At 43.5% G+C, this 20,892-nt stretch overlaps 1 protein-coding gene across 1 annotated transcript in view; it reads right to left on the bottom strand.

The window, feature by feature from the left end:
• myo5aa (myosin VAa) overlaps window positions 1–20,892 on the bottom strand; it is a 107,731-nt gene that overhangs the window by 16,989 nt on the left and 69,850 nt on the right. The window contains exons 13-29 of the mRNA XM_056278186.1: window positions 20,347–20,472; window positions 19,093–19,176; window positions 15,327–15,485; window positions 14,973–15,070; window positions 13,594–13,680; window positions 12,221–12,329; window positions 11,873–12,084; window positions 10,779–10,935; window positions 9,829–10,068; window positions 8,676–8,924; window positions 6,776–6,869; window positions 5,639–5,787; window positions 5,214–5,327; window positions 4,090–4,224; window positions 3,427–3,483; window positions 2,658–2,882; window positions 2,073–2,081 (exon numbers count right to left, since the gene is read on the bottom strand). Coding sequence (XP_056134161.1) covers window positions 2,073–2,081; window positions 2,658–2,882; window positions 3,427–3,483; window positions 4,090–4,224; window positions 5,214–5,327; window positions 5,639–5,787; window positions 6,776–6,869; window positions 8,676–8,924; window positions 9,829–10,068; window positions 10,779–10,935; window positions 11,873–12,084; window positions 12,221–12,329; window positions 13,594–13,680; window positions 14,973–15,070; window positions 15,327–15,485; window positions 19,093–19,176; window positions 20,347–20,472 — 2,304 coding nt within the window. The remainder of the gene's footprint in view (window positions 1–2,072; window positions 2,082–2,657; window positions 2,883–3,426; window positions 3,484–4,089; window positions 4,225–5,213; window positions 5,328–5,638; window positions 5,788–6,775; window positions 6,870–8,675; window positions 8,925–9,828; window positions 10,069–10,778; window positions 10,936–11,872; window positions 12,085–12,220; window positions 12,330–13,593; window positions 13,681–14,972; window positions 15,071–15,326; window positions 15,486–19,092; window positions 19,177–20,346; window positions 20,473–20,892) is intronic.

The following is a 20,892-nucleotide window of genomic DNA, read 5'->3' as shown; positions in this document are numbered from 1 at the left end:
AGAAACGGAGTGTATAATGTGGCCTTATGATGCTGTATCACTAACAATGACTTTCACATTGGCCAGGTTGTAATCACATGTGGAGGAGTTCTTGCTGCAAACAAGGGTGATGAGAACTATTTACGTTTATGTTGATGTTTACAGTCATGTTTTCATTCCACTGTGCAACATGTGTATTGGTACTTGGTCAACCTGTCAGAGTGTAGTGTGGCTTGTGGGTAAAGCGGTCCTTCCACTGTGACAATAACCATCCCACTGGAACCCCGAACTGTGTCCAGAGGGAACATCCTTTTACAGTGCTAGCTAATTGTTGTTTTTTTTTGGAATCCCCCCCTTTTTCTCCCCAGTTGTACTTAGCCAATTACCCCACTCTTCTGAGCCGTCCCAGTCGCTGCTCCACCCCCTCTGCCGATCCGGGGAGGGCTGCAGACTACCACATGCCTCCTCCAATACATGTGGAGTCACCAGCCGCTTCTTTTCACCTGCCAGTTAGGACTTTCGCCAGGGGGGCGTAGCGTGTGGGAGGATCACGCTATTCCCTCCAGTTCCACCTCCCCCCTGAACAGGCGCCCCGAATGACCAGAGGAGGCGCTAGTGCAGCAACCAGGACACATACCCACATCCGGCTTCCCACCCGCAGATACGGCCAATTGCGTCTGTAGGGACGCCTGACCAAGCCGGAGGCAACACGAGGATTCAAACCGGTGATCCCCGTGTTGATAAACAACGGAATAGACCATTTTGCTACCCTCTAGTGCTAGCTAATTTTTATGTTTACTATATTACATTGAGATTAGCATTTTTTCTTATACATGCCAAGAGATTTTTTTTTTAACAGAGACCAACAGCAAGAACACTGTTAGAAAGAAAACATGATTCCCAGTGGACACAAGGGCTACAGGCTAATTCAAAGCATGTAAGTGGGAGTACAGGAAGATCCTTTTGTCACAGATCCATGCACCTCTATGGCTTTATTTCTTAGCACAAAGGTAAGACCGGTGGGCAGGATACCTGCATGAATATGCAACACTTAAATGTAGCCTATACCACACATTTCTTTCACATGTCAAGAAAAACACACCTAATTAAAGGATATGTTCACGGTTTTTAAACCCAGACCTCATTAAAACATTGTAGAGCATCATTTAGAACAACACAGCGAGTAATTCTTTGTTTTAAAAGGAGATATATCATAGGTTTTGATGTTTTAAACTGATGGACTGTGTTGAAACCCAGTGAGAAGATTCATCAAGGAAGTTCCTGTCTTATTTTGATGATGCCCAATATTTCAATGAGGTATGGGTTCTAAAAGAGAGAACCTACCCTTTAAGAGCTATGTTAAGACACATGCAGCTGTAAATATCTACCAACATTTCCCTCCCCAGTGGACACAGTCTCTTTCAGATTGTGCAGAATAATTGTGGAACACTCCTGTGTGTATGAATGCAAATCCATCACATTTACTACACATTTACCACTTTTAAACCACAACCGTATAAAACATCATGTGTACAAGGAGGGATGCAAACGGCCCCTGCAAAATAGTGGTCCAGGTGCACTGCCAGTGTAATCTAGTGAAAGCAAGTGGACAAATGTGTATAGGGATGCACCGATACCACTTTTTTTTTTCAGACCAATTACAAGTTCTTACATTTTGGTACTTGCCGATACCAACTACCCAATACTGGTATCAGTACCAGTGCATCCCTAAATGTGTAGATTCAAACAGATGACCCATACTTGATAATCAAGACTATGACCTGGAGAGAAAGGGGCCTGTGTCTATGTAGCCTCATTGAGTGGAGAGCTGATCTAGAATCTTCTAAATTTGGTTGAACGTTTACCCCGTAATTTTTACTGTAATGAACAGTGGTGGCGGAGGATGTTTGCAGTTTTGGTCCATCCTACATTTCTCCATATTTTGGTGCTGGTCACTGCAGAGTTGTGGTGTATAAAAATGCTTTTCGTCAGACAATCGACCGCACCAAAAACATGAATTGAGGCTTTATACACACAAGCCCCATCATCAAGGTCAGAGTCAGATACTCATGGATTAAGTTTTTGAATTATACCTTCTCATCCTGAGAGAACGCATGGGAGGGGGAATAGTGAAGAGAGAACAGTCAGAAACACTGGATATTCAGTGAAAACAACTATACAATATATGAACAGACAGCTGATTTAATCCAAGAAGGAGATGCGCAGGTAGACAAGCTGACATTTCCCCCTCGAAATTTATATTTAATAAAGTGGATGCGTTTCATAATTTATCCATTTAAACAGGACGCAATCTAAATTTTTAAAAATTATTAAGGATATGAGGTTACTATCTCTTGTTCTTAGTCAGCATCTTTGTAGAGACCGTTTCTGTAACGCCATAGAAAATCAAACTTGAGACCTTATTAGAACAGAGTGGAGGAGCCATGACAGCAACTGATAAAGTTAAAGATACTAAAATGTCTGTTTTTACACAGTAAATAGGCAATTATTTTGGTTGTAGAGAGAAAATTTCGAGGCTCTTCCCAGCCCACTATTTTATTTGGGTCTCTTAAAGTAATCATTACCAGAGAAAGGAAGAAAAAAAAGCAGAATCTCCATTTATTCCCTATTCTAACACTATTGGGGGGGAAAAGGAAGCTGAAAAGAGGTTGACTAACCTTGTGGAGGGCCTCTTTCTGGCTGACCAGCTGCGAACGCAGGATGAGCACCTCCTCCTTGCGCACCTCCAACTCCTCACAGGAGGCATTGAGCTGGTCCAAGAGCACCTTGTAAGCTGGAGAGCCTGGGGCCCCGGCGCCTGCAGCTACGTTACCCAGCAGGCTTTGCCTCATCTCCGTCAAATCATGCCTGAGTTTCTTGTTCTCCGACTCCAGCTCCTGACGCTAGAGAGAAGTGGGAAGGTGTGGTTATAGTAGTTCGAGAGAGAGAGAGAGAGAGAGAGAGAGAGAGAGAGAGAGAGAGAGAGAGAGAGAGAGAGAGACTTTCATGATCAAATCAATGAAAGAGTTGTCTTTAGCGACTCTCGAAATCACTCTTGAATGCTATTATGCCGTTTGGTTGCCCCAAAGGGTAAGATCAAACTGACAAATTTAGTTTAATGAATCACTCTCAATCAACCCAACCCGCTAGCTACTGGTTTACTAATGGTGGATAGCAATGCAGCTGTATCATTTCTTTACTAGCATGGAGGTTACCAAGTGAACTGTATTCATGCTACCTTGCACTCAGTCAAAGCATCGTGTGGGATACACTGAAGCATCCCTGCGCTTTTCACTGGTGAGGTTAATGCTATGAACCTGCAAGAAATGTGTATGGGTGGTTATATACTAATGATTTTACCTAGTAGCTCTTCACTAGCTTTCTGTCCAAGAACATACTTTCAAGTCCTTATGCTTTAGTTTTTTTAACCCAGTTCTGGCATCCTACCTTCAGGGATTCATACTCCAACTCTGCGCCACGGGCTTTCTTATGCTCTGCAACATCCTGAAATGTGGAGAGCCATATAATGAAGTAGTCTGTTGCACTGGACTATAGATTTTAGTTATAATAGTTCATCATCAGTTCAGCATCAGACCTTGAATAATATTCTGCAAAGCTGACAGTGGCTTTATTCCACTGTATTAACTAGTGTAAAAACCAATGGAAAATCTATTTGAATACACAATAATAATACACGTTCTAAGAAAAACATTACTGTTATAGCTTGTTCTTACATTATGTTGTTATGCTCTTTAAAATATATGTATGCAGTAGCTTTTCATTTACTGGCACAGTCTTACGGTGTACTTTCAAAATGCTTCTACAGAATAATCAGCAGGTTATTGCACTGAATAGGGTTGTTAAGGGTTATTTAATTGCCCAATGGTAAACTGGCTCAGGTTTGATAAGGGTTGGAGGTACAGAAATATTGTAGAAAATCAGGATTTTTCCTGCTGTTTCAGACCTGTATCCACATTGAGCCATTAAGAGAGAAAAGCAACTTCAGCCAGGCCCAATTCATGCCTATCAAGTCCAGTTATAACCAGCTGGATTAGACTACATAGGGCTACATGTCTAGCTTGGTACAGTGGAAATGCTGTGTGTTGGTACCCTGGCCCTAGCCCGCTGGAACTGCTCTTCTCTGTTTTCCAGTTCGTCGCGAAGAGACTGCTTTTCTTGCTCTAATTCCATTAGTCTCTTCTGCAGCTTGAGGGTCAGAGAAGTGTCTATTCCACGCGTTACGTCCTGTGTGGAAGAAAACCGAGGGTAGGACCATACCAGTAATCAGGCTATCGTCATGTGGGTCTTATTCAACTCTACTTATCTATTTATTTTTTCTTGGATTTTTCCCCATTTTTCTCCCCAGTTGTATCCTGCCAGTTACCCCAATCTTCCGAGCTGTCCCGGTCGCTGCTCCACCCCCTCTGCCGATACTACCACATGTCTCCTCCGATACATGTGGAGTCACCGGCCGCTACTTTTCACCTGACAGTGAGGAGTTTCGCCAGGGGGATGTAGCATGTGGGAGGATCACGCTATTCCCCCCAGTTCCCCCTCCCCTCTGAACAGGCGCCCCGACTGACCTAGGAGGCGCTAGTGCAGCGACCAGGACACATACCCACATCCGGCTTCCCACCCGCAGACACGGCCAATTGTGTCTGTAGGGATGCCCGACCAAGCTGGAGGCAACACGGGGATTTGAACCAGTGATCCCCGTGTTGGTAGGCAACGGAATAGACCGCTACGCTACCCGGGCGCCTCAGGCACTGCTTTTTAAAAAAATTTTTAACCGCTTCACCACCAACACCTTCTATTACTTTTTTTATTTTAAGAGGTGGATACTAATTCCATGTATGTCTTATTCGACATTGATGAAGATATAAATCTGTCACAACGAAGTTCAACAACGGCAATTAATCTATGAAATGAAATGAACAACAGGAAAAATATCAGCTCGAGCTGGATAACCAGGATAAATCTGAAATACATTTGTTTTTAGACCAATCAAGATTTCCTCTTTTCTTGAAATTCCAAAATGAAACATTTTGCACAGAAAACTTTGCTAACTAACTAACTAACTGAAATGTATTAGTCAATATTTAAAATAGAAGTAGTTTCTGTCCTTAAAAATAAGTAAAAACAGAGATGACTTCCTTCATACTAGCATTGTGAGAGGGTGGGTATCTATCTCCTCCTGTGAAGATAAGCTACCCGAAGATGGCTCTCCCCCCTACCTCGCCTGGGTGGGCGCCTTCCTCCATTTCGGTGTATTCGGAGTTGTAGGTGTATTCTGATTCGTTGCTGCTGTGTGTGGAGTCGGTTCTCCTGTGGCCAGGCTTGGGGGCGTTCTATTAAGGGCAAGGATCAGACAGAGCCAGTCAGGATCAAATACTGAATATTTCTCTTACTAGCTAGCTTTTACTGTCCGTGTTGAGAAGATTTATTTTTTCTGTATTTTCTGGATTGGGATGCTTTCAAAAGTATTGGTAAAGGAAACGGAAGTAATGGAAAGTTACTTTTGCAAATAAAGGTGACGCTCAAGTGCTTATTATTAAATGTGTCTGATGGCGTGCATGACTGTAAGTGGGTGCGTTTGTGAAAGTGAACGAGTTTGTGTGTGTATGTGTGTCTGAGTGTGTGTGTGTGTCTGTTTCTTCACCGAAGAAAGTGCAATATCTTCCTTCAGGTCGTCGTATTTCTCCTCGAGGCGTCGGTGTTCTGTCAAAAGATTCTGGTAGCGCGATCGCTCCTCGTTCAGATCGGTCTCCAACTGCTGAGTCTCCTCCGCAATTGCACGTGCCATTTTCTCTGACAGAGTGAAAGGTAAAGACAAATCAATATGAGAGCATAGCTTAATAGAGCGAGAGGACACTCCAACACAAACAATGCAGAACTTTTTTTTGAATTTTTTTTTTTGTTTTTTTGATTTTGAGATACTTTAATGATCCCCGTAGGGAAATGATGCTCTGCATTTACCCCATCCTAGCCATGTAGCTAGGAGCAGTGGGCAGCTGCCGTGCAGCGCCTGGGGACCAACTCCAGTTTGTCTTGCCATGCCTCGATCAGGGGCACAGACAGGAGTATTAACCCTAACATGCATGTCTTTTTGATGGTGGGGGAAACCGGAGCACCCGGAGGAAACCCACCGCAGATACAGGGAGAACATGCAAACTCCACACAGAGGACGACCTGGGATGGCCCCAAGGTTGGACAACCCGGGGGTTCGAACCCAGGACCTTCTTGGTGTGAGGCGACAGCGCTAACCACTGGGCCACCGTGCCGCCCAAGTTGAGTGCCTGACATTGTGCTCTTATGAATACCAGAACGGACTCGACTGACAGTTGTTTTAAAACTTGGTAACTTGATTATCCAAAGGAAGTGAATCAAGTGCAACTGGACTTGGTATATATCCGGATATATACCAAGTCCAGTTGCACTTGATTCAATTCCTTTGGATAACCATGACCTGGATGAATGAGAACATTCACAGACTTGAAACTTGATGTTTGGTAATACAATAGAGCAGACAACATTCATTTGTAAAGGCAATGAGTGAAAAGCATATAGGCATATAGTACTGCCTTTTTTGGGAAAGCTGAGACATGCTAATTCTAATATTCCAGCCATCATTATAATCAAATGACAAAAAAACAGAAAACAACAAAATAAGATGGGTCTAAAAGAGTGAAAAGATTTAACACAACTGAAAGGAAAACAAATACAAGAGTTCGCCACATGTTCAAATGGGTATTTTCTGTAGTGTAGTCGCTGCGATATGTTTGTTTATATGACGTACCTGTCATCTGCTGACTCTGTTCCTGAATCAGCCTGTTCAAGCCCTCCTTCTCTGACTTCAGCAGACCATTCTGGTCCTTCAGCTCTGCTACCATCTGTACACACACACACATGTTCCTTAACACAATGTCTCGTGTAAAAAGTGGCAACTGTCAGCATGTAGACCATGATGGCATCACTGGAATCCATTCACACCTAAGATACAAATGATCCCCAATTGTATCCGGCCAATTACCCCACTCTTCCGAGCTGTTCTGGTCGCTGCTCCACCCCCTCTGCCGATCCGGGGAGGGCTGCAGACTACCACATGCCTCCTCTGATATATGTGTAGTTGCCAGCCGCTTCTTGTCACCTGACAGTGAGGAGTTTCGCCAGGGGGATGTAGCATGTGGGAGGATCATGCCATTCCCCACCAGTTCCCCCTCCCCCCTGAACAGGCGCCCCGACCGACCAGAGGAGGCGCTAGTGCAGCGACCAGGACAAATACCCACATCCGGCTTCCCACCCGCAGACACGGCCAATTGTGCCTGTAGGGACGCCCGACCAAGCCGGAGGTAACATGGGGATTCAAATGGCGATCCCCATGTTGGTAGGCAACGGACTAGACCGCTACACTACCCGGACGTCCCCACATCTGTCATCTTTGACATCAGCATAACCTATCACTTTACACTACCTATCACATAACTCCTTCAGAACTCATAAATCAAGAGATAATCCACCTATTAAGAGGAGACCTACATTATTATCATTATTGACTACAGGTTTCAGTTTCAGCTAAACGTTTACTTTAGAGCCTCATCGTTAATGTTGTAGAATAATCTTTATGGCCTGAGTTGAGAGTCTTTTTTACACCAAAATGGGCAGAAACACACAGGAGTCAAATTATTCTACGTATCTTCTGAAATGCTGCTGCATCTTTAATAGCACCGTCAGTAAAATGACTTGGCAATTTTGAGTTGTTGTGGATCTCATCAGTGCTTACGTCGGGAAATCAAAGGAAAGGTTTCAATGACAATACAACTCAGGGAACAACATCGCAGGAGCAGCTTTTCAGAATGACACTATTCTACTTATTCTAAAGGTATCGTTTGCAAAGTTAATCACTACCTCAACGAGTCTAGCTCCTATGCTCACCTGCCCCAGGGCAACAATGGCCTCTCTGCCCAACAATTGCCCATTTGCCCCCGGATCTCCCTGGCCCCTAAATTGGAGAACAAACTGTTTTCCACTGGTGCCAATATATAGATTAGGTTTGCGTTACTGTTTTTGGCATATATTTGTTACAGGACGCCATGGAAAAGCCATTCATTATGCACGAGCTGAACATGTACAGAGGAAAAGAGAAGAAAGGAGGTCAGACAGGCAAGAAGAGAAGCGACTCAGAGAGAAGAGATGCGAAGAGGAGAGGAAAAGGAAGAGTAGGAATGAGATAGATTTGCTTCCAATTATTATCAAATTTCTTCAAATGAAAACTATTGAGGAAAAAATATTCCTTTAGTCATTATTCTCCAAGAACATCTAATTGAAATTGTGGTTTGATTTTGAAGGGTAAACATGCAAAAGCTCTGAGATACAGGTGTAGAGGGAGAGAGAGAGAGAGAGAGAGAGAGAGAGAGAGAGAGAGAGAGAGAGAGAGAGAGAGAGAGAGAGAGAGAGAGAGAGAGAGAGAAGGGGACATAGGCATAAGGAGTGAGACCAGTAAATGAAAGAAGGAAGCACAGAGGAAATGATGGAGAAACGGTGAAATGTGAGGAAGAGGGTTCGATCAGAGGTAGAGACAGAAAAGGCGAAGGAGAGAGAAAGAGAGAGAGGGGGGGGGGGGGAGAAATGCCAACTGTCAGGGCTGGACGAGAGGACAGCAATGAGCTGACGTGGAGGAAGACGAAAGCCCCGCCTACCTTCTCCATCTCATCCCTGTACGTCTGTGCCCACTCCTCTATGGTCCTCTTCTCTTCCTGTGTGGTGTTCAGCTCCCTCCTCAGCCTCTCCAGCTCCTCCTGCAGGGAGACCACACGATTGGCGTTGTTCCTGGCCTCCTCCTCTGCCCCGCGCAGACGCGTCAGCTCGCTGCGCATACGCTCGCTCTCCACTGTGTGGCTGCTCTCCAGACCTGACAGCCTCTCGCTGATCACACGGTTCTCCTTGTTCTGCAGGCAGGGGATGATGGACAGAGGGGGAGAGGGAGGGAGAAGAGGGGGAGGGGGAGAGAGAAAACAAACTCGATGTGTTATTGACAAAGAGGTCAGCACAAATGATCATTTTCACTGTTTATAGCAACCAGACTCTGTGACATAAATATGATATTTTGAGGCGTGCATCCTTTGTGAGGTTTGAATTGAGACCCGTCTTCAACTGGACAGAACAGCATTCAACACTGTAGTGACTGGCATCCCCCGCACTAAATGTGGCTGACATCACAACAACACAAAGGGAACATTTAAGTCCACAATGATAACAGCAATCTTTATTCATAGAAAACTTCATAAAACAGTTATTAATTACTTTGGGTGAATATAAATTAAGTAAATAAAAATGATTATCACAAAGTATATATATATTCCTAACTACTGTGCATTCATACCTATATGAGCTATATACAGGGGACACACTTTGAGAATTCATATAGTTTTTCACCAGTGGTTTTCAATGAGTATTTCATGGCTTCTCCATAACTTTCAGCTTGATTTATATGACCAAAATGGACTAGTTTTTAGAGTTCCCACTGAAAAAGTATATTCTAACGCTACATATGATGTGAAAACCAGCATATATTTCAAATAATGTATATGAGCCAATCTACTCTCAACTTTTGCAAGCCATACTTGTCATTTTGAAGTCATCAACTGTTGAAACTACACCTGCAGGGTGAACTTTGGACATGATAGCTGCTAACTGATATGGAGGCTGATGAGTGGGGGCTGTTGTGTGCTCTAGCAAAGATAATCTGAGAGATACACCGGTGAAGTACCAACAGCCAACTTCCAAAAATAAAGCTTTCCTGGTGGAGGTCACGGGTTTCGCTCTCCCATGGCTCCGATTTCGACGTCTTACCTGCTCGTCGACCTTCCTCTGCAGCTGCATGATCTTGTTCTCCATGCCGATGTTGAGCTTCTTGAAATGCTCCACCGAGCGCGCCTCAATTTTCAGCTTCTTCAGCTCACGCTTGGCCCTCATCCTCCGGACACAACACTGAAGGTAGACGATGGAGCGCAGGCAGCGCTTGTACCACTGCCGCGCCAGCCAGCCACGCACATGCTTCTGAATGACCAGCGCCTTGTGCTCTCGTAGCAACTACAGGGTAGAGAAATGAAATAAGATGTAGATGAAGAGGGCGGGGGTGACAGGGTGAGGTTGTGTTAGAGTCATCCTGGTATAGCCCCTTGTCCAAATCTGAATAAGTGATTCTATTGTGCAAATATACTTTTACTCTTATGTTTTATTGTTTACATTTTATATTCTTTATTTTATTATGTCTTCTTTACATATATTTTTATATTCATATGTGTCACTTATTTTATATTGTATTTTAAGCTTGTGCAGCACTTTGGTTCAAATGTGGTTGTTTTAAATGTGCTATATAAATAAACTTGTCTTGACTTGAATCATGAAAGCTTATTTGATAGGCTCAATGTTTCCACCTTCTAGGACGTGAACGACAAACCAAACTGGCGGCAAAGTCGATCGCCCTATACAAGCCAGCGTGGTCAACTATTTTGTTTTAGCCACTAAAGCTTAACTAGTTGAATAAAGCTTTATAGAACGATAACACAGACTGACTGACAAGAGACCACAGATCAAAAAACAGGTATAGATAAATAAAAGTACAGAAAGATAAATAGATCTATTAAGAGGGGGGATACAGACAGAGAGAGAGAGAGAGAGAGAGAGAGAGAGAGAGAGAGAGAGAGAGAGAGAGAGAGAGAGAGAGAGAGAGGGAGAGAGAGAGAAAGAGGGCTACCTATAGTCTAAGTGAGTGCACTCTCAGTCGTGTGCGGCCTTACCGTCTGGTATTTCTGCCGGGCCATGTATGCCCTGAGGATTGTCTGCATGGCCAGAGCTGCAGCCTGCTTCTGCTTGTAGCACTTCCTCTCCACATACATCCTCCTGTACTTCTGCAAGGTGATGACTGCCTTGGTACGGCGCAAAAATGTGGCCAGGCTGGGGTGGAGGAAATGAACATGAAACAAAGGGGATTGTAGGGGAAATTCCGTTCTTTAATTTGTTCACTAAAAATAACAAATAACATACATTTCAACCTAAAATAAGGTCCGTCTTCTCCAAATAAAACAGCTCATATTTATCAGCCCTGTATAGTCTCTTCTGAATAAAACAAGTCATTTACAAGACAGCTTGTGAGTTATTTAATTTCATGCACGTTCCGCTTCAGTGAAAATCAATCAAACATTTTCAGATGAGCCCCAAAGTATGCCCACATTTTTTTTCTTCCCCAATTGCACTTGGCCAATTACCCCGCTCTTCCGAGCCATCCCGGTCGCTGCTCCACCCCCTCTGCCGATCCAGGGAGGGCTGCAGACTACCACATATCTCCTCTGGTACATGTGGAGTCACCAGCTGCTTCTTTTCGCCTGACAGTGAGGAGTTTCGCCGGGGGGCGGCGTAGCGCGTGGGATGATCACGCTATTCCCCCCAGTTCCCCCTCCTCCCTGAACAGGCGCCCCGACCGACCAGAGGAGGCACTAGTGCAACGACAAGGACACATACCCAAATCCGGTTTCCCACCCACAGACATGGCCAATTGTGTCTGTAGGGACGCCCGACGTAACATGTGGATTTGAACTGGCGATCCCCGTGCTGGTAGGCAATGGAATAGACCGCTACACTACCCGGGCACGCATGTCCACATTTATGTAAAATTCACTCAGGGATGCTCCTTTTAACTTCTCGCTCATTCAACTTCTTTCTATCCTTTCTCACTTATACTGTATGAATAGTACCACTGTTCACCGTGTATGTCAGCATAAGTGTTACTATGAAAGCAGACAAAACTCTGCCAGTGTAGCCAACACAAATTCTTGCATCGGAATTTAACTCTGCTTGGCTGGATGGACTCCATTAGCGTGTGTGGTCCACTTACCAGCGTGCCTGATATCCCCTGACAATCCTCTGCATGGTGATAGCAGCATGGCGCTTGCGGAGGTACTTCTTGCGTGCCAACCAGCAGCGGATGGTCTTCTGAATGCGTATACAGGCAGCACGCAGCTTGTCTGCCCTCAGCTTTTCCAGGTAAGCAACCTGGCCGGCCCGGAAGAATATTTTGGTTTTACCAAACTGATACTTATCCTGGTCCTGAAAGAGAAGAGGAGAAAAAGTCCGGTATGAAATGAAGACATATGAAAAGAAAATGATAAATTAAAAGAAAGAGAAAAGACCAATACTGAGCTTGAATCAAACGGAATGAAATCCCATAATCCAAATCCCTGACCTGAACAAGTCTTTCTAGTACATTCTTGCAGGTTATCTTCTTGTCAGGAAGAACATCCTTCTGCTTCATCAGCACTCTGTAACGGCTGAAGAACTCCTGGTAGGTCCACCTGAGGAACACACATACACACACGAGTGAGCATAGCAATTTTGTATGTTTCATATGTATTTGTAATGCACATTGTTAAAATCTGTACAATTGAAAAAAAGTTTTTTTTATTATTGTGCGATGTATTGAAACGAATGAATTAAGTTCCTCGGTGAAAAGTCTATCGTCATGCATATAAAAATCAATCTTCGCTACAAGGCAAAGCTGTTCAGTTTAAGTTGGTATTCCAGATGGACTCTTCTACTTGAAGCTGCTCGGAGGGTATCTAGCTGCATACAAAGGTTCAAATCAGATGGCATTTGAATTAAAAAGTAGACATTTGAATGAGAGGGGGCTTTTTTTAGGCCACCGTCTACCTAAGTGTATATCTGCATTTCAATTTTCTGAGTTTTTTTTTTCAACAAGTTAATTATTAAGTTTCCTTTATTAATCCCCTTGGGGAAATTCAGTTACTGCAAATTAACCCATCCTAGCTGTGATGTGTGTAGCTAGGAGCAGTGGGCTGCTGCCTTCATGCTGAGCCCAGGGACCAACTCCAGTTCTTTTCCCACTGCCTTGGTCAGGGGCACAGGCAGGAGTATAATCCCTAACATGCATGTTTCTTTTGGTGGTGGAGGAAACCGGTGTGGTGGGTATTCTCACCCGGAGAAAACCCACCGCAGACACAGGGAGAACATGCAAATTCCACACAGAGGACGACCTGGGATGACACCCCCCCCCCCCCACAAGGTTGGACAACCCCGGGGTTCGAACTCAGGACCTTCTTGTTGTGAGGCGACAGCGCTAACCACTGGGCCACTGTGTAATATTTGCCCTTTCCATAATGACAAACAGACAACTTAATGACGTGTAAATGTAAATATCAGCAGGGTCAGCTGAAGGGTATTAATTGAAACAAAGTTAACGACTCACTCTCCCCGACCTCCTCTGATTCCTACATTCAAATACAATGTAGCCTCTAACAACAACAAAACCACTCAACGGCTTGATAAGACCCTGCCTCCCAAAGACTTGGCTGGCACTAGCAGTCCTCAGTCAACCATGCATGGATAGCAGCAAAGTGATATCTACCGAGACCGCTTGCAAACGGCAGATTATGGCAAATGTGCTGGATATCAAATACATTTCTATTTGAATTTGCTTTCTTGTCCAATTTGCAATTTACATCGCTGAATGATAAGAGGTCAGCACTCATGTAGAAATTACACACTTTGGCCCTTTAAAGGCTATACAGTGCATAATAAACATCCACTGTGTGTCCTTACCTGGATGGGAAGCCTGCGGCTGAGATGCGGATGGTTTCCAGGACACCACAGGCTCTCAGCTGCTGTACCGCACGCTTGGGATCAAATCTACCAACAACAAATAACCAAAGTCAACATGGTTAGCCCGACCCAAACATCCCACTGAGATGGGAAATGTGGAACCGGTGATTTTATACTTTGGGAAACAAAGCAGAAAGGAAGGTAAGTAATTTAATAACATCAGATAATTTAAATAACAGCAGATAATTTCCTCTAGGCCAGGTGTTAGCCCACCAGGGATAACTCCTGACCATTAAAACATCCATCCATCCATCCATTATTCAAGCTGTTTATCCCAACCGGGGTCGTGGGATGCTGGTGCTTATCCCAGCAGTCATTGGGCGGCAGGCAGGGAGACACCCTGTACAGGCTGCCAATCCATCACAGCCCCCCCCCATACACACACACACACACACACACACACACACACTTAGGGACAATTTAGTATGGTCAATTCACCTGACCGACATGTCTTTGGACTGTGGGAGGAAACCGGAGCACCCGGAGGAAGCCCATGCAGACACGGGCGGAACATGCAAACTCCACACAGAGGACGACCCCCAAGTTTGGACTACCCTGGGGCTCGAACCCAGGACCTTCTTCCTGTGAGGCGGCCGTGCTAACCACTGCGCCACTGTGCCGCCCCTCCCAACCAACAGCGATAATAAGAGTGGAACTATTTGTTATCTGGGTTTAAAAAAACAAAAACAAAAACATTGATAATATATTAAATATGCCTTCAGTAAATGTGATGTGGGTGATACAAATTACATACTACACGACTGTACTACCTTTATATCCAACAGTCCCTAAACAACCAATTCTTTTCCAGACACCTCTCTCATACAGGATCATTCAAAGAGTTTTGCCAGGGCTGTGTCAGTCAAACCCTCGACCTCTGTGCTTCTGAATCTGAGTTCACCTCACAGAAAACCAATAAAAACACAACAAAGAAGGCCTAAAAACGAATATCAGGTGCTCTCTGACTGTTTTGGTCCAACTGGCGCATGTCAAAATTGAAACTGCACAAAGTTTAAAAATAAATAAATAAATAAATAAATTTTTTTCCAAAAAACTGCAGATCCTTTGAGAGTAAATATAATCTTCCTCTAACACTGATCCAACAGTGTGGTGAAACTGTTTTGTTTTTAAACCTTGTGTATTCGGGAATGTTGTCTGGTTAAAAATATACTGGGTGACGTCATATAGACATCTGATGAATATCAATATTCAGATGGCAAAGACTAAAACAACCGTTAAAACAAGCCTAGAAACTTTTGTCGTAGAGGAAGGGATGATGACAGAAAAGATCGACTGTACAGAAGAAAGTGGAGACTCACGAGAACGGCAACTTGAAGTCATTGGGTTTGATACATCTGACGTAATGAGGAGTGGTGGCGTTCAGAGTTTCCATTAGCATCTGCAGAGAGTTGCGGAACTACAGGAGAAAGGAGGAGAAGACCACTTCCATCATTCTCTTTGGCCATCATTGTCTTCATCAACATTATCATCAACACAGAGACATTATGAGAATGAGAGCCACTGGTGATAACTGATAGTAAGGCTTAATAACCCACTGTTGTCTCATACGTTAACCTTCAACGGCACATTTTTTTCCATAGCAGGTGACACTACAGAAAAAATGTCATGTCAAACACGAGACTGATGCTGACGTAGTAAACTGGGGTAGCTACCTGGCAGCCAACCGTTTTCTTGTGATCCTTGCTGGAAGTGCCAGTCCGGCTTTTGGCAGGTTTGACACTGAGGCGGGTGCGTCCTCCAGCACCATGAGCCTGGCCACCGGGGCTGGAGGCTCTCTCTTCATCATGGAACAGCTCTACCAGCAGGTCAAACTGGGAACAGCCGCAAACATACAGAGCTGATAGATAGCAGCAGCGGACCATCTAGGTGGAGCTTATGAACTGTGCCTCCGAGAAAAATGACTACAACTTTGATAAAGTATTATATCTCGTATCACGGATTTACTGTAAATCAAGCTAGAGTGAGCAACATTATTATAAGATATTTTCATAATCAAAACGTAGAGTTTTCTAAAACACATCATAACTAAAAGTACAATGCAATTAGATTTTTGTAATATGGATCCTCATAAACATACTTACTATAAAATCGTACTATGCATGGTGTGCATGCTGAAAAAGCGTGATTGCAGATACATTTTGAGCTGATGCAGCAAGCCTCAACAATCAATTGCTCCTACATTGTTAGCAACCACAAAACCAATGACCCTTCAAACTCTGTAAACAAATGTGTAATTACAATAACTTCGTTTCCAATCCCAGCAATTTTAATTGCAAGGTCATGAAGACAAGGTTGAAAACGACGGTTTAAGTTGATAAGTGGTTAGGTGTGGTTTGATTTCTCGGTGTAGGATTTGTTAAGATGAATCAGTCAGCAAAGTAGCTATAAATGTTATAAAAAGATAGTAAATGTTATATAAAAGGTAATGCAAATCATATATGACGATACACCACCGCCATATATGCATGTGTGAAAGTATTACACCAGAGTAGCATGATAACAATTTTGACACACATTGTGTGTTAAAAGGCTCTGCTCCGGTGCAAAGGCGGATAAAGCACACATCACACAAGATGCCACACAACCATCACAGGTTATATTAAGGAGGCGCTCCCCAAATGCTGCCCTGCTGTGCGGGGAGCATCACATTCTCCTACTGTGCTGCTTTTCCTCCCGGCTCTGTTAAGCAGGACAGCCACAGCAAGCAAGGCTTAACGTGCTGCTGGCTCATTCTGGGAAAAACAAAAACAAAAAAACAAACATCCCTTTCTTCCTTTGTCTCCCATTCCTTTTTATCTCCCCACATCTTTCTGGTCCCCCCCTAAGTGCCTCCTGAGCACCTCATGCAGCATTGCATATAAACATGCACGTGCACATACAAGCGCACGCGCACATACACACACACACGCACGCGCACACACACATACAAGCACACGTGCACGCACACACACACACACGCACGCACTCCTTAAATGGCCGAGTGCTGTTAAGAGTGCTTTGAAACCAGTGACAATAAGTCAGTGTCGGAGAAATAAAGACACACGAGAGAAGGAAGGGAAGAGGTGAAACAGGAAGATAATAAGAACTACAAGGCCACAAGGCAGGCCGGCGAGAACACCATCTGTTTACCTTCTGCTGGTGGGGAAGTGTTGTCATGATGTGGGCAGAACCATACATACATAGACAACATATGGAGACACAATGACAGAAAAATAATTTAAAGAAATAAAAGAGTAAGTTAAAGGAAAAAAAAACCCAAAATTAAAGAAAAACCCAGAGGTCAAAACTTCAAAATCATTACCATCACATCACATCAACATGATTCAAAAGAAAAAGGGAATGAAATGAGGCAGACTACCGATGAAGCCGTCATGGAAGTGTGATGCATGATCTGATGATTGAGTTTTCATCACTAGTGAAAATCGTTTGGGATTCGTTTCCACTGACTGACAGCCTATTCGCTGCAGAGAACGGGATGTCTCTGAAAGGAAGAATGCCGTATGGTCAAATGTGGGCGAGTGGATGAGTTCCCGAAGCGTTCAGGAAATACAGTTGGTGTTTGTAAAGTCCACATTGTGCAGGATGAAACAAACGTGCAAGCCTCTTTTTTAACATTTGAACACTGATTGATGTAATAAATGTGATTTTCACTGGAATAGCCAAGCAGAGGTAGAGAGCTAGCTGGGATAAAGCTAGCTAGCTAGCTAGGTCGCTCGCTCACCCACTCACTCACTCACTCACTCACTTGGGATGAGCTTGGCTAAGAACGACAGAGACTTAATTAATTAGGCTTAATCTCATCTGGAGGTCATTACCATTTCTACCTATTTATGTTATTTTCAGTGACTTCCATGGCAACACACAGACTGTGCCTCCATGCGTGTCCTTCTGTGTGCGTTAGGAGGTTGTGTTAGAGGTTAGCGTAGACAGCGCTTTAACCCTTACCCAGCTCTGCTCTTGTCGATGTCTATAACAGAATAGTCAGTGGGCACAGTGAGTTTATTGATCAGAATTCTACACTGTAGTCTATGTTTTCTGTGTACGTGCTTTCGCATGTGTGTTTGAGTGTACAATGTGTGTGTGTGTGGTGAATACAACAGCAGTGTTTAAAGGTTCAAGTCCTTCACAACAAATAAATAATAAATAGATTCTCTGATTCTGAACCAAGAACAGACGGACAGACACACACACACACAATGCTAATGTACTCCTTTGCAGAAGATCTGACTAGTGTAATTTATTACCAATTTGGTGTGTGTGTGTGTGTGTGTGTGTGTGTGTGTGTGTGTGTGTGTGTGTGTGTGTGTGCATGCGTGCGTGCGTGCGTGCGTGCATGTCATGGTTGCATATGCCTCATTGAATTACTGATTTATAGCTACGATATGGGATGTATGGGATTTATAAGCCAACTGTCTAGTTGAATAATAATAATGATAATAGTAATAATAATAATAATGATATTTACAAAGTAGTACAGTACAACGTATTTTGTAAAGTACAAAACACTTTACAAAGAAATAAAACCAGACAATCCAAAAATAAGAATAACACCAAATAAGTAAGAGTAAAAATAAAAACAGTATGAATAAATAAAAAATATCAAAATATCAAACATTGACATCTTATATCGAAATGTGCAATTTACAAAAAGTTCAGCATCAATCCATACCAGTATAGTAGTCAGTAGTGAAGTAATGGCACATAAAAATATGTTTCATAAGCCAGTCAGTTTACTTCTTATCCTGCTAATTTCCATTTGCAAATGCGATGTTTAAGGCCTTTGTGGACTGTATATAGTGTGTGTGTGTGTGTGTGTGTGTGTTCAAACTGTTGTTTTGCAAAAAAAAAAAACCTATATCAAAAACAATAGGTGCCATTAGAGAAATATACATAATGTTTACATGGACAGAAGAAGGCGCTGGTGCTCTGGCCCCTCAAGGTTATATTTGGGATTCAGTTTTCTCTTCTATTTGGTTATTAACGTATATGTGCACAGGATATTACCCACATTAGGGAACATTCCTACATTTGCTTGTAAGCATTGTTTGAATTCCTCATTTAAACCATGGGATCAGGCATAATACAACAATGGGACATCTGATCTGGAAGGAAACTTCCACTTTGAAAACTTTTCATGCTTTGCTCCATCCATTGCGCTAAAGAGGGAATGAAACCCTGAATCCTGGCAGTCACATTGCAACGTGACACTCGTGGACCTTGACTACTACCAATTTCAACTACTACTGAAACTACTGAACTCTTGCTTCAGTGTGGATTTTTGCTTGAAAGGGCTAAAAGTGTCTTGACACTAGAATGTATAAGCATGTGCATGTGTGTGTGTGTGTGTGTGTGTGTGTGTGTGTGTGTGTGTGGGTGTGTGTTTGTGTGTGTGTGTGTGTGTGTCTTGGTACCACTCACCTTGCTGGCTCGCAATACATTAATTTGCTCCTCATTTACTGTGTCCTTGTTCTTCTCCAAGAAACCATCACACTGGTATTCTACCTGCGCGACAACACAAAATACACAGAGATTTATGCTGCCCAACTTGTGACGACGCCCCATTCACAACACAGAGTGCCCCCCCCCCCCACACACAATATTTTTCTCATGGAAGCTAAGTGAAATACCCCTCTGAGCTGGCCATTGACTTTTGTGCAGTTCAGAAAGAGTCGAGGGTAGTTCTCCTGTGTTTATTGACAATACTGACACCAGCTGTATGGAGTTTATAAAGAAATCCCCATGAGATTTTAATAACACCTGACCTTGTAGAGGTCCCAGAACCATGGGTTGGGACAACCTGCTTTAGCCCTTGTCTCATTTACCTGTAACCTAAGATCGAGGCTCTAAAAACAGCATGGGAAACACTGGGTCAGCTGACACCTCACCGGAGGATATGGAGATGCTTACTTTGCACTGAACCACATGAGACACAAATTCAAGCTCAAAATCCGCACACACTTTTATGGAAAACACGGACGGTCACGATGTTTTGAACAACTGTGTAAAAGCAGTGATAGCTAGCTTTGAGTCGGTCCATCCTGCAGTTACCCTGCATCTATTCTGCACCCGTAACAGCACCGCGGCTGCCTGTGGCCTGTTGGACGGCTAAAAACGTTTGCTAAACTGACCTCCATGGAATATAATTATGACTGTAAAACAAAAATAAAGTGTGGATTATAACACACACACACAATCTCTGCACCTTGTAATTAATGTCTGACAAGGAAACTAAATGTACTCATTCTTCCAGAGGTGCAGTGAAGGGGAGGCTGTAATCCAGCCAGCCATATAAGAAGAACTTGCACAGACTACATGTGAACACACAACTGATGGTTACCAGGATAACTGTGCATTTGGTACACACATTTATTATTCAAACACTTTACAAAGCATGGACAGACACAGACACAGACACACACAGACACAGACACAGACACAGACACACACACACACACACACACACACACACACACACACACACACACACACACCTCTAAACTACTGGAAGCAGTACATAATCTGTAGAACCTGTATGCATTTATCTTGTGCAGATATGCAAAAGAAATTCGCTTTCCAACCAAAAAAAAAAGCCAAAAAAATGAACAGTAAAACTTAAGAAATATACACAACAACATACAGCCACAAAATGGTGTGATTGCCTGACAAGCTCACCTTGTCAGCAAAATGCTGGATGATGAAAGCCCGGTTGGACAAGCGTGGCTTCTCAAACAGGGAACAGGTTTTCAGGTGGGTGTTATACAGCTTCTGAGCCCAGGAATCATCTGAGCCTTTAGGCATCTAGAGTAAAGTGCACAGGATTTAACATGCGATCAAACAGAGACACACAGAGATGTAGGGCTGAATTGGGGGGGCAAAAAAAAACTTGCTTAAATATATGAGGAGGATTAAATCTAGTGTATTTTACATAGTTGGCACTGGAATATGTGTTGTTGAAACGGTAATTTCTGAGACTCTTGACCGTCACCTAGCTCGGCTTTATCAAAAGATCCATGGACGCCATCTGAGCTGTCAGCTGATGACCATTCAACAATCTGAGGTTCGAGTAAGCACGGCCATTAATTTCCTTAAAAGTCTGGCGAATCGCTATTTATCACATGAATACGACAGACAATGAACCTGGAGAGATATTCCTTTGAAGGATGACGAAGCTCGGCGGTATACAAGCGACTGTCAGCCTCTGAAAAGAAAGCTGCTGTT

Source organism: Lampris incognitus, chromosome 4 (assembly GCF_029633865.1).
Source record: "Lampris incognitus isolate fLamInc1 chromosome 4, fLamInc1.hap2, whole genome shotgun sequence".
NCBI classification, from domain to species: Eukaryota; Metazoa; Chordata; class Actinopteri; order Lampriformes; family Lampridae; genus Lampris; species Lampris incognitus.
This window is presented reverse-complemented; position numbering and strand designations above follow the sequence as displayed.